Here is a 13,372-nt window from a genome sequence, read left to right as displayed (position 1 = left end):
ATGGCTGGATTCTAAACCCAGTGGGTAATGGTGAAACAACATGTTGAGAGATGGCTAGATTCTAAATCCAGTGGGTAATGGTGAAACAACATGTTGAGAGATGGCTGGATTCTAAATCAGGTGGGTAATGGTGAAACAACATGTTGAGAGATGGCTGGATTCTAAATCCAGTGGGTAATGGTGAAACAACATGTTGAGAGATGGCCATATTCTAAATCCAGAGGGTAATGGTGAAACAACATGTTGAGAGATGGCTGGATTCTAAATCCAGTGGGTAATGGTGAAACAACATGTTGAGAGATGGCCGTATTCTAAATCCAGAGGGTAATGGTGAAACAACATGTTGAGAGATGGCTGGATTCTAAACCCAGTGGGTAATGGTGAAACAACATGTTGAGAGATGGCTGGATTCTAAATCCAGTGGGTAATGGTGAAACAACATGTTGAGAGATGGCCATATTCTAAATCCAGAGGGTAATGGTGAAACAACATGTTGAGAGATGGCTAGATTCTAAATCCAGTGGGTAATGGTGAAACAACATGTTGAGAGATGGCTGGATTCTAAACCCAGAGGGTAATGGTGAAACAACATGTTGAGAGATGGCTGGATTCTCACAGTATCGGGGCTCGATTCTAAATCCAGCGGGTAATGGTGAAACAACATGTTGAGAGATGGCTGGATTCTAAATCCAGTGGGTAATGGTGAAACAACATGTTGAGAGATGGCTGGATTCTAAATCCAGTGGGTAATGGTGAAACAACATGTTGAGAGATGGCTGGATTCTAAATCCAGTGGGTAATGGTGGAACAACATGTTGAGAGATGGCTGGATTCTCACAGTATCGGGGCTGGATTCTAAATCCAGTGGGTAATGGTGAAACAACTTGTTGAGAGATGGCTGGATTCTAAATCCAGTGGGTAATGGTGAAACAACATGTTGAGAGATGGATGGATTCTAAACCCAGTGGGTAATGGTGAAACAACATGTTGAGAGATGGCTGGAATCAAAATCCAGTGGGTAATGGTGAAACAACATGTTGAGAGATGGCTGGATTCTAAATCCAGTGGGTAATGGTGAAACAACATGTTCAGAAATGGCTGGATTCTAAATCCAGTGGGTAATGGTGAAAATAACATGTTGAGAGATGGCTGGATTCTAAATCCAGAGGGTAATGCTGAAACAACATGTTGAGTGATGGCTGGATTCTAAATCCAGAGGGTAATGGTGAAACAACATGTTGAGAGATGGCTGGATTCTAAACCCAGAGGGCAATGGTGAAACAACATGTTGAGAGATGGCTGGATTCTAAACCCAGTGGGTAATGGTGAAACAACATTCTGAGAGATGGCTGGATTCTAAACCCAGAGGGCAATGGTGAAAATAACATGTTGAGAGATGGCTGGATTCTAAACCCAGTGGGTAATGGTGAAACAACATGTTGAGAGATGCTGGATTCTAAATCCAGGAGGTAATGGTGAAACAACATGTTGAGAGATGGCTGGATTCTAAATCCAGTGGGTAATGGTGAAACAACATGTTGAGAGATGGCTGGATTCTAAATCCAGTGGGTAATGGTGAAACAACATGTTGAGAAAAACAACTTTTAACACATCATGACATCAGCTAATGGGGATCCAAACACACTCAATATGACTTCCATATTAATAGGGTTCATGTGGTCACTCACCTGGCGTCCAGTGTCTGGCCCAGTATGTGAAGACAGTTGACTATGGAGGTAGCATGGCTTCCTGTGTGGAGACATGAGGCAGTGTTACAGCGTGAGTAGTCCTGTAGCACCACGGCATATAGACGAGCTGAGACAAGCATGGATACGGAACCACAGCATATAGACGAGCTGAGACATGCATGGATACGGAACCACAGAGTCCAGTGTAGAGCTGAGACATGCATGGATACGGAACCACAGAGTCCAGTGTAGAGCTGAGACATGCATGGATACAGAACCACAGAGTCCAGTGTAGAGCTGAGACATGCATGGATACAGAACCACAGAACCACAGGGTCCAGTGTAGAGCTGAGACATGCATGGATACAGAACCACAGAGTCCAATGTAGAGCTGAGACAGAACCACAGGGTCCAGTGTAGAGCTGAGACATGCATGAATACAGAACCACAGAGTCCAGTGTAGAGCTGAGACATGCATGGATACAGAACCACAGAGTCCAGTGTAGAGCTGAGACATGCATGAATACAGAACCACAGAGTCCAGTGTAGAGCTGAGATATGCATGGATACAGAACCACAGAGTCCAGTGTAGAGCTGAGACAGAACCACAGGGTCCAGTGTACTGATACTACTGAAGACCACACTCATGTAGGTTTAGATGGACAGATCACACACTTCCAATATAAAACACCAGTAACCTAGACCTAAGGCAAGGCTTTTCAACCCCCCCCCCCCCCCCCCCCCCCCCCCCCCCCCGCCCCCAACAGTTCCATGTATTTAACTATTCCACAGGTAACTCACCTGATTCAACTGGTCAACTAATCCCCAAGTCCCTTTCAATAGGTCAATCAGGTGAGACAGTTCACTACTACAACATAGTGAAGCGTTTGGGGGGGGGGGGGGGGTCCTCGAGAAGCGGTTTGAAAAGGTAATGACATAGCAAGGGGGAAAGTGTTGATGTGTTTACCAATTCAGAAAAGTTTTCTAATACCTTCTATAAACACCAGGTTAGTTTGAATTGTTTCATTTGTTTTACCAAATTAATGTCTATGAGTTTAAAGAGGAAATAAATCACTGAAATAGCTTTACTCAGCGTGTTATTAAATGGATTGGGGCTTTCAGATATGACAAACAGGAACTACACTTTACTCCCACGCATAGCCAGAGCATTATGTCTAATCGGCTTAGAAAAATGTGCATGCTTCACAGGCATCTGCAGTATTTGAAGTGCCTATAGGGAGGAGCTGGGACCAGGGGTAGGGTTTGGAACCAGGGGTAGGAGCTGGGACCAGGGGTAGGAGCTGGGACCAGGGGTAGGGGACAGGAGTAGGAGCTGGGACCAGGGGTAGGATCTGGGACCAGGAGTAGGAGCTGGGACCAGGGGTAGGATCTGGGATCAGGAGCAGGAGCTGGGACCAGGGGTAGGAGCTGGGACCAGGGGTAGGAGCTGGGACCAGGGGTAGGGGTAGGGGACAGGGGTAGGAGCTGGGGCCAGGGGTAGGAGCTGGGACCAGGGGTAGGAGCTGGAACCATGGGTAGAAGCTGGAACCAGGGGTAGGAGCTGGGACCAGGGTTAGAAGCTGGGACCAGGGTTAGAAGCTGGGGCCAGGGGTAGGAGCTGGGACCAGGGTTAGAAGCTGGGGACAGGGGTAGGAGCTGGGGCCAAGACATGGGACCAGGAGTAGGAGCTGGGGCCAGGGGTAGGAGCTGGGGCCAAGACCTGGGACCAGGGGTAGGAGCTGGGACCAGGGGTAGGGGCTGGAACCAGGGGTAGGAGCTGGAGCCAGGGGTAGGAGCTGGGACCAGGGTTAGGAGCTGGGGACAGGGGTAGGAGCTGCGGGTCAGGGGTAGGAGCTGGAACCAGGGGTAGGAGCTGGGGCCAAGAACTGGGACCAGGGGTAGGAGCTGGGGCCAGGGGTAGGAGCTGGGGCCAAGACCTGGGGCCAGGGATAGGTGCTGGAACCAGGCGTAGGAGCTGGGACCAGGAGTAGGGGCTGGATCCAGGGGTAGGAGCTGGGACCAGGGGTAAGATCTGGAACCAGGGGTAGGTGCTGGGACCATGGGTAGGAGCTGGAGCCAGGGGTAGGAGCTGGGACCAGGGTTAGGAGCTGGGGACAGGGGTAAGAGCTGCGGGTCAGGGGTAGGAGCTGGAACCAAGGGTAGGAGCTGGGGCCAAGACCTGGGACCAGGGGTAGGAGCTGGGGCCAGGGGTAGGAGCTGGGGCCAAGACCTGGGGCCAGGGATAGGAGCTGGAACCAGGCGTAGGAGCTGGGGCCAGGGGTAGGAACTGGGACCAGGGTTAGAAGCTGGGGACAGGGGTAGGAGCTGGGGCCAAGACCTGGGACCAGGAGTAGGAGCTGGGGCCAGGGGTAGGAGCTGGGGCCAAGACCTGGGACCAGGGGTAGGGGCTGGAACCAGGGGTAGGAGCTGGGGGTCAGGGGTAGGAGCTGGGACCAAGAGCTGGAGCTGGGACCATGGGTAGGAGCTGGTACCAGGGGTAAGATCTGGAACCAGGGGTAGGTGCTGGGACCATGGGTAGGAGCTGGAGCCAGGGGTAGGAGCTGGGACCAGGGTTAGGAGCTGGGGACAGGGGTAGGAGCTGCGGGTCAGGGGTAGGAGCTGGAACTAGGGGTAGGAGCTGGGGCCAAGACCTGGGACCAGGGGTAGGAGCTGGGGCCAGGGGTAGGAGCTGGGGCCAAGACCTGGGGCCAGGGATAGGAGCTGGAACCAGGCGTAGGAGCTGGGACCAGGAGTAGGGGCTGGATCCAGGGGTAGGAGCTGGATCCAGGGGTAGGAGCTGGGACCAGGGGTAGGGGACAGGGGTAGGAGCTGGGACCAGGGGTAGGGGACAGGAGTAGGAGCTGGGACCAGGGGTAGGGGACAGGAGTAGGAGCTGGGACCAGGGGTAGGAGCTGGTACCAGGAGTAGGAGCTGGGACCGGGGGTAGGATCTGGGACCAGGGGTAGGATCTGGGACCAGGGGTGGGAGCTGGGACCAGGGGTAGGAGCTGGTACCAGGAGTAGGAGCTGGGACCGGGGGTAGGATCTGGGACCAGGGGTAGGATCTGGGACCAGGGGTGGGAGCTGGGACCAGGGGTAGGAGCTGGGACCATGGGTAGGGGACAGGGGTAGGAGCTGGGACCAGGGGTAGGGGACAGGAGCAGGAGCTGGGACCAGGGGTAGGATCTGGGACCAAGAGCTGGAGCTGGGACCAGGGGTAGGAGCTGGCACCAGGGGTAAGATCTGGAACCAGGGGTAGGAGCTGGAACCATGGGTAGGAGCTGGGGGTCAGGGGTAGGAGCTGGAACCAGGGGTAGGAACTGGAACCAGGGGTAGGAGCTGGGACCAGGGGTAGGAGCTGGGGCCAGAGGTAGGAGCTGGAACCAGGGGTAGGAGCTGGGGCCAGGGGTAGGAGCTGGGGCCAGGGGTAGGAGCTGGGACCATGGGTAGGGGACAGGGGTAGGAGCTGGGACCAGGGGTAGGGGACAGGAGCAGGAGCTGGGACCAGGGGTAGGATCTGGGACCAGGAGTAGGAGCTGGGACCAGGGGTAGGATCTGGGACCAGGAGCAGGAGCTGGGACCAGGGGTAGGAGCTGGGACCAGGGGTAGGGGACAAGGGTAGGAGCTGGGACCAGGGGTAGGAGCTGGGACCAGGGGTAGGAGCTGGGACCAGGGTTAGGAGCTGGAACCATGGGTAGGAGATGGAACCAGGGGTAGGAGCTGGGACCAGGGTTAGAAGCTGGGTCGAGGGTTAGAAGCTGGGGCGAGGGGTAGGAGCTGGGACCAGGGTTAGAAGCTGGGGACAGGGGTAAGAGCTGGTGCCAAGATCTGGGACAAGGGGTAGGAGCTGGGGCCAGGGGTAGGAGCTGGGGACAAGACCTGGGACTAGGGGTAGGAGCTGGAACCAGGGGTAGGAGCTGGGACCAGGGGTAGGGGCTGGAACCAGGGGTAGGAGCTGGGGGTCAGGGGTAGGAGCTGGGACCAAGAGTTGGAGCTGGGGCCATGGGTAGGAGCTGGTACCAGGGGTAAGATCTGGAACCAGGGGTAGGTGCTGGGACCATGGGTAGGTGCTGGAGCCAGGGGTAGGAGCTGGGACCAGGGTTAGGAGCTGGGGACAGGGGTAGGAGCTGGGGGTCAGGGGTAGGAGCTGGAACCAGGGGTAGGAGCTGGGGCCAAAACCTGGGACCAGGGGTAGGAGCTGGGGCCAGGGGTAGGAGCTGGGGCCAAGACCTGGGGCCAGGGATATGAGCTGGGACCAGGAGTAGGGGCTGGAACCAGGGGTAGGAGCTGGGACCAGGGGTAGGAGCTGCGGGTCAGGGGTAGGAGCTGGGACCAAGAGCTGGAGCTGGGACCAGGGGTAGGAGCTGGCACCAGGGGTAAGATCTGGAACCAGGGGTAGGAGCTGGGACCATGGGTAGGAGCTGGGGGTCAGGGGTAGGAGCTGGAACCAGGGGTAGGAACTGGAACCAGGGGTAGGAGCTGGGACCAGGGGTAGGAGCTGGGGCCAGAGGTAGGAGCTGGAACCAGGGGTAGGAGCTGGGGCCAGGGGTAGGAGCTGGGGCCAGGGGTAGGAGCTGGGACCAGGAGCTGGGACCAGGGGTAGGGGACAGGGGTAGGAGCTGGGACCAGGGGTAGGGGACAGGAGTAGGAGCTGGGACCAGGGGTAGGGGACAGGAGTAGGAGCTGGGACCAGGGGTAGGAGCTGGTACCAGGAGTAGGAGCTGGGACCGGGGGTAGGATCTGGGACCAGGGGTAGGATCTGGGACCAGGGGTGGGAGCTGGGACCAGGGGTAGGAGCTGGGACCATGGGTAGGGGACAGGGGTAGGAGCTGGGACCAGGGGTAGGGGACAGGAGCAGGAGCTGGGACCAGGGGTAGGATCTGGGACCAGGAGTAGGAGCTGGGACCAGGGGTAGGATCTGGGACCAGGAGCAGGAGCTGGGACCAGGGGTAGGAGCTGGGACCAGGGGTAGGGGACAAGGGTAGGAGCTGGGACCAGGGGTAGGAGCTGGGACCAGGGGTAGGAGCTGGGACCAGGGTTAGGAGCTGGAACCATGGGTAGGAGCTGGAACCAGGGGTAGGAGCTGGGACCAGGGTTAGAAGCTGGGTCGAGGGTTAGAAGCTGGGGCGAGGGGTAGGAGCTGGGACCAGGGTTAGAAGCTGGGGACAGGGGTAAGAGCTGGTGCCAAGATCTGGGACAAGGGGTAGGAGCTGGGGCCAGGGGTAGGAGCTGGGGACAAGACCTGGGACTAGGGGTAGGAGCTGGAACCAGGGGTAGGAGCTGGGACCAGGGGTAGGGGCTGGAACCAGGGGTAGGAGCTGGGGGTCAGGGGTAGGAGCTGGGACCAAGAGCTGGAGCTGGGGCCATGGGTAGGAGCTGGTACCAGGGGTAAGATCTGGAACCAGGGGTAGGTGCTGGGACCATGGGTAGGTGCTGGAGCCAGGGGTAGGAGCTGGGACCAGGGTTAGGAGCTGGGACCAGGGGTAGGAGCTGGGGGTCAGGGGTAGGAGCTGGGACCAAGAGCTGGAGCTGGGACCAGGGGTAGGAGCTGGCACCAGGGGTAAGATCTGGAACCAGGGGTAGGAGCTGGGACCATGGGTAGGAGCTGGGGGTCAGGGGTAGGAGCTGGAACCAGGGGTAGGAACTGGAACCAGGGGTAGGAGCTGGGACCAGGGGTAGGAGCTGGGGCCAGAGGTAGGAGCTGGAACCAGGGGTAGGAGCTGGGGCCAGGGGTAGGAGCTGGGGCCAGGGGTAGGAGCTGGGACCAGGGGTAGGAGCTGGGACCAGGGGTAGGAGCTGGGACCAGGGGTAGGAGCTGGAACCAGGGGTAGGCGCTGGAACCAGGGGTAGGAGCTGGGAACAGGGGTTGGGGATGGAGACAGGGGTAGGCGCTGGAACCAGGGGTAGGAGCTGGGAACAGGGGTTGGGGATGGAGACAGGGGTATTAGACCCAGCATTAAACTATTATATGTGTCCCAAATGGCACCCTTCATAGTGCATAGGGATCTGGTCAAAAGTAGTGCACTACAAAGGGAATAGGGATTTGGTCAAAAGTAGTGCACTACATAGGGAATATGGGTCTGGTCAAAAGTAGTGCACTACATAGGGAATAGGGATTTGGTCAAAAGTAGTGCACTACATAGGGAATATAGGTCTGGTCAAAAGTAGTTCACTACATAGGGAATCATTTGGGATACAGACAAATGTCCACACTATCCTTAGAAGCACACTCTTCACAGCCTTCTTACCAAACAATGATATCCTATGTCTGACAAGAAGTCCCAGTTTGCAGAACAGACTGAAGAGAAGATGAAGAAAACGTAAGAGGAAAGAGGGGAAACAAAGACAGAGATAATCAAGTGACGCAACTTGAAGATGAAGAAGAATAGTCTGCTTTATAAGAGCGAGTGATGTCTGAATCACTCAGATTTACACATCTACAGAGCTACAGTCTAGGGTTTCAAAACAACACTGTGTCAGGACTAGAGCTACAGTCCAGGGTTTCAAAGCAACACTGTGTCAGGACTAGAGCTACAGTCTAGGGTATCAAAACAACACTGCGTCAGGACTAGAGCTACACTCTAGGGTTTCAAAACAACACTGTGTCAGGACTAGAGCTACAGTCCAGGGTTTCAAAGCAACACTGTGTCAGGACTAGAGCTACAGTCTAGGGTATCAAAACAACACTGCGTCAGGACTAGAGCTACAGTCTAGGGTTTCAAAACAACACTGTGTCAGGACTAGAGCTACAGTCCAGGGTTTCAAAACAACACTGTGTCAGGACTAGAGCTACAATCCAGTGTTTCAAAACAACACTGTGTCAGGACTAGAGCTACAGTCTAGGGTTTCAAAACAACACTGCGTCAGGACTAGAGCTACAGTCTAGGGTTTTAAAACAACACTGTGTCAGGACTAGAGCTACAGTCCAGGGTATCAAAACAACAGTGTCAGGACTAGAGCTACAGTCTAGGGTTTCAAAACAACACTGTGTCAGGACTAGAGCTACAGTCTAGGGTTTCAAAACAACACTGTGTCAGGACTAGAGCTACAGTCCAGTGTTTCAAATCAACACTGTGTCAGGACTAGAGCTACAGTCCAGGGTTTTAAAACAACACTGTGTCAGGACTAGAGCTACAGTCTAGGGTTTCAAATCAACACTGTGTCAGGACTAGAACTACAGTCCAGTGTTTCAAAACAACACTGTGTCAGGACTAGAGCTACAATCCAGGGTATCAAAACAACAGTGTCAGGACTAGAGCTACAGTCCAGGATTTCAAGGCAACACTGCGTCAGGACTAGAGCTACAGTCCAGGGTTTCAAAACAACACTGTGTCAGGACTAGAGCTACAATCCAGGGTATCAAAACAACACTGTGTCAGGACTAGAGCTTCAGTCTAGGGTTTCAAGGCAACACTGCGTCAGGACTAGAGCTACAGTCCAGGGTTTCAAAACAACACTGTGTCAGGACTAGAGCTACAATCCAGGGTATCAAAACAACAGTGTCAGGACTAGAGCTACAGTCCAGGGTTTCAAAACAACACTGTGTCAGGACTAGAGCTACAGTCCAGGGTTTTAAAACAACACTGTGTCAGGACTAGAGCTACAGTCTAGGGTTTCAAAACAACACTGTGTCAGGACTAGAACTACAGTCCAGGGTATCAAAACAACAGTGTCAGGACTAGAGCTACAGTCCAGGGTTTCAAAACAACACTGTGTCAGGACTAGAGCTACAGTCCAGGGTTTTAAAACAACACTGTGTCAGGACTAGAGCTACAGTCCAGGGTTTTAAAACAACACTGTGTCAGGACTAGAACTACAGTCTAGGGTATCAAAACAACACTGTGTCAGGACTAGAACTACAGTCTAGGGTATCAAAACAACACTGTGTCAGGACTAGAGCTACAGTCTAGGGTATCAAAACAACACTGCGTCAGGACTAGAGCTACAGTCTAGGGTTTTAAAACAACACTGTGTCAGGACTAGAGCTACAGTCCAGGGTTTCAAGGCAACACTGCGTCAGGACTAGAGCTACAGTCCAGGGTATCAAAACAACACTGTGTCAGGACTAGAGCTACAGTCTAGGGTTTCAAAACAACAGTGTCAGGACTAGAGCTACAGTCTAGGGTTTCAAAACAACACTGTGTCAGGACTAGAGCTACAGTCCAGGGTTTTAAAACAACAGCTTCCCCCTAAAACTAAGACAACAGAGTCCCCTGCCCATCTTCTGAAAACATCTGAAACCCGACCTCTTCAAAGAGTACGTTCAACAACCCACAGCACCAATCACATTCCATGTATTAATATTGTACTACGGAGACTGAAGCAATGTATTGGACATGCGAATCTATGTATAATCTCTCACCTTGTCACCATCTCCTTCTCCTTATTGGAGGCGTGGCCCCCGCTGCTGATTGGTCGGATGGCCGTGGACAGGAAGTAGAGGCGGTGATTCTTGAAGTACTGGTCGACCAATGGCAGGACCACCTAAGGGAGCCCAGGGTTCCATTAGTCTCACGGGTTCAGAAATAGTTCATCAGGTGAACGTGAAAGACTCTGGCTTCTCAGAGAGACGAAGGTCATCTCCTGTCCGGTAACCAGTCTGTGTTGCTCGCTAGCTCATCTCATGATTGGACCTTGTTGTTGCCCGGGTGTTGTCCTGGCCTGGGTGTTATTGTACAAGGCCCTGTTGCTTGTCACTATTGTTGGCTGTATTGGCTGTTTGTTTTGGTTGTGTTTCAGATTATTTGGTTGCCCAATAGAAATTAATAGTAAATCATGTATTTAAAAAATAAATAATGAATTGTAAAGAAGAATAGAATATGTTTCTAAACACTTCATTAATCTGAATGTTACCATGATTACATATAATCCTGAATGAATCGTGAATAATAATGAGTGAGAAAGTTAGACGCACAAATATCATACCTCCAAGACATGCTAACCTCTCATCATTACAATAACAAGGGAGGTTAGCAAACCTCCAAGACATGCTAACCTCTCATCATTACAATAACAAGGGAGATTAGCATACCTCCAAGACATGCTAACCTCTCATCATTACAATAACAGGGGAGGTTAGCATACCTCCAAGACATGCTAACCTCTCACCATTACAATGACAGGGGAGGTTAGCATGCTAAACTCTCACCATTACAATGACAGGGGAGGTTAGCATGCTAACCCCTCACCATTACAATAACAGGGGAGGTTAGCATACCGACAAGACATGCTAACCTCTCATCATTACAATAACAGGGGAGGTTAGCATGCTAACCCCTCACCATTACAATAACAGGGGAGGTTAGCATACCGACAAGACATGCTAACCTCTCATCATTACAATAACAGGGGAGGTTAGCATACCCCCAAGACATGCTAACCTTTCGTCATTACAATAACAAGGGGGGTTAGCATACCGACAAGACATGCTAACCTCTCATCATTACAATAACAGGGGAGGTTAGCATACCTCCAAGACATGCTAACATCTGACCATTACAATAACAAGGGAGGTTAGCATACCTCCAAGACATGCTAACCTCTCAACATTACAATAACAGAAGATATGGCATTTTGGGGAGGTATGATATTTAAGCCTCTGTCACTTTCTCACCTGATATGGACATTAAAGCTGACAGGCTGCACTTTAACCTCATAGTAAGTGTATAATTTCAAGTCCAAAGTGCTGGAGTACGGAGCCCAAACAACCCAACATGTGTCCCTTACGCTACTGCTAATCTCTGTTCATCATATATGCATAGTCACTTTAACCATATCTACATGTACATACTACCTCAATCAGCCTGACTTACCAGTGTCTGTATGTAGCCTCTCTACTGTTTATAGCCTCTCTACTGTATATAGCCTCTCTACTGTATATAGCCTCTCTACTGTATATAGTCTCTCTACTGTATATAGCCTCCCTACTGTATATAGCCTCTCTACTGTATATAGTCTCTCTACTGTATATAGCCTCTACTGTATATAGCCTCTCTACTGTATATAGCCTCTCTACTGTTTATAGCCTCTCTACTGTATATAGCCTCTCTACTGTATATAGCCTCCCTACTGTATATAGCCTCTCTACTGTATATAGCCTCTCTACTGTATATAGCCTCTCTACTGTATATAGCCTCTACTGTATATAGCCTCTCTACTGTATATAGCCTCTCTACTGTATATAGCCTCTCTACTGTATATAGCCTCTCTACTGTATATAGCCTCACTACTGTATATAGCCTCTCTACTGTATATAGCCTCTCTACTGTATATAGCCTCTCTACTGTATATAGCCTCTCTAATGTATATAGCCTCTCTACTGTATATAGCCTCTCTACTGTATATAGCCTCTCTACTGTATATAGCCTCTCTAATGTATATAGCCTCTCTACTGTATATAACCTCTCTACTGTATATAGCCTCTCTACTGTATATAGCCTCTCTAATGTATATAGCCTCCCTACTGTATATAGCCTCTCTACTGTATATAGCCTCACTACTGTATATAGCCTCTCTACTGTATATAGCCTCTCTAATGTATATAGCCTCTCTACTGTATATAGCCTCTCTACTGTATATAGCCTCTCTACTGTATATAGCCTCTCTACTGTATATAACCTCTCTACTGTATATAGCCTCTCTACTGTATATAGCCTCTCTACTGTATATAGCCTCTCTAATGTATATAGTCTCTCTACTGTATATAACCTCTCTACTGCATATAGCCTCTCTACTGTATATAGCCTCTCTACTGTATATAGCCTCTCTACTGTATATAGTCTCTCTACTGTATATAGCCTCTCTACTGTATATAACCTCTACTGTATATAGCCTCTACTGTATATAGCCTCTCTACTGTATATAGCCTCTCTACTGTATATAACCTCTCTACTGTATATAGTCTCTCTACTGTATATAACCTCTACTGTATATAGTCTCTCTATCGTATATAGCCTCTCTACTGTATATAGTCTCTCTACTGTATATAACCTCTACTCTATATAGTCTCTCTACTGTATATAGCCTCTCTACTGTATATAACCTCTCTACTGCATATAGCCTCTCTACTGTATATAGCCTCTCTACTGTATATAGCCTCTCTACTGTATATAACCTCTCTACTGTATATAGCCTCTCTACTGTATATAGCCTCTCTACTGTATATAGTATCTCTACTGTATATAGCCTCCCTACTGTATATAGCCTCTCTACTGTATATAGCCTCTCTACTGTATATAGCCTCTCTACTGTATATAGCCTCTACTGTATATAGCCTCTCTACTGTATATAGCCTCTCTACTGTATATAGCCTCTCTACTGTATATAGCCTCACTACTGTATATAGCCTCTCTACTGTATATAGCCTCTCTACTGTATATAGCCTCACTACTGTATATAGCCTCTCTACTGTATATAGCCTCTCTAATGTATATAGCCTCTCTACTGTATATAGCCTCTCTACTGTATATAGCCTCTCTACTGTATATAGCCTCTCTAATGTATATAGCCTCTCTACTGTATATAACCTCTACTGTATATAGCCTCTCTACTGTATATAGCCTCTCTAATGTATATAGCCTCCCTACTGTATATAGCCTCTCTACTGTATATAGCCTCACTACTGTATATAGCCTCTCTACTGTATATAGCCTCTCTAATGTATATAGCCTCTCTACTGTATATAGC

At 50.6% G+C, this 13,372-nt stretch overlaps 1 protein-coding gene across 1 annotated transcript in view; it reads right to left on the bottom strand.

Moving 5' to 3' along the window:
* The window catches only part of LOC139411176 (ryanodine receptor 2-like), a 338,127-nt gene that overhangs the window by 123,676 nt on the left and 201,079 nt on the right, over positions 1–13,372 (bottom strand). Inside the window, exons 60-62 of the mRNA XM_071157129.1 lie at positions 10,050–10,171; positions 7,936–7,985; positions 1,689–1,749 (exon numbers count right to left, since the gene is read on the bottom strand). Of these exons, the coding sequence (XP_071013230.1) occupies positions 1,689–1,749; positions 7,936–7,985; positions 10,050–10,171 (233 nt within the window). The remainder of the gene's footprint in view (positions 1–1,688; positions 1,750–7,935; positions 7,986–10,049; positions 10,172–13,372) is intronic.

Source organism: Oncorhynchus clarkii, chromosome 1 (assembly GCF_045791955.1).
Source record: "Oncorhynchus clarkii lewisi isolate Uvic-CL-2024 chromosome 1, UVic_Ocla_1.0, whole genome shotgun sequence".
Lineage (NCBI taxonomy): Eukaryota > Metazoa > Chordata > Actinopteri > Salmoniformes > Salmonidae > Oncorhynchus > Oncorhynchus clarkii.
The sequence above is the reverse complement of the archived record's forward strand: the minus strand, read 5'-3'. Positions and strand labels throughout refer to the sequence as shown.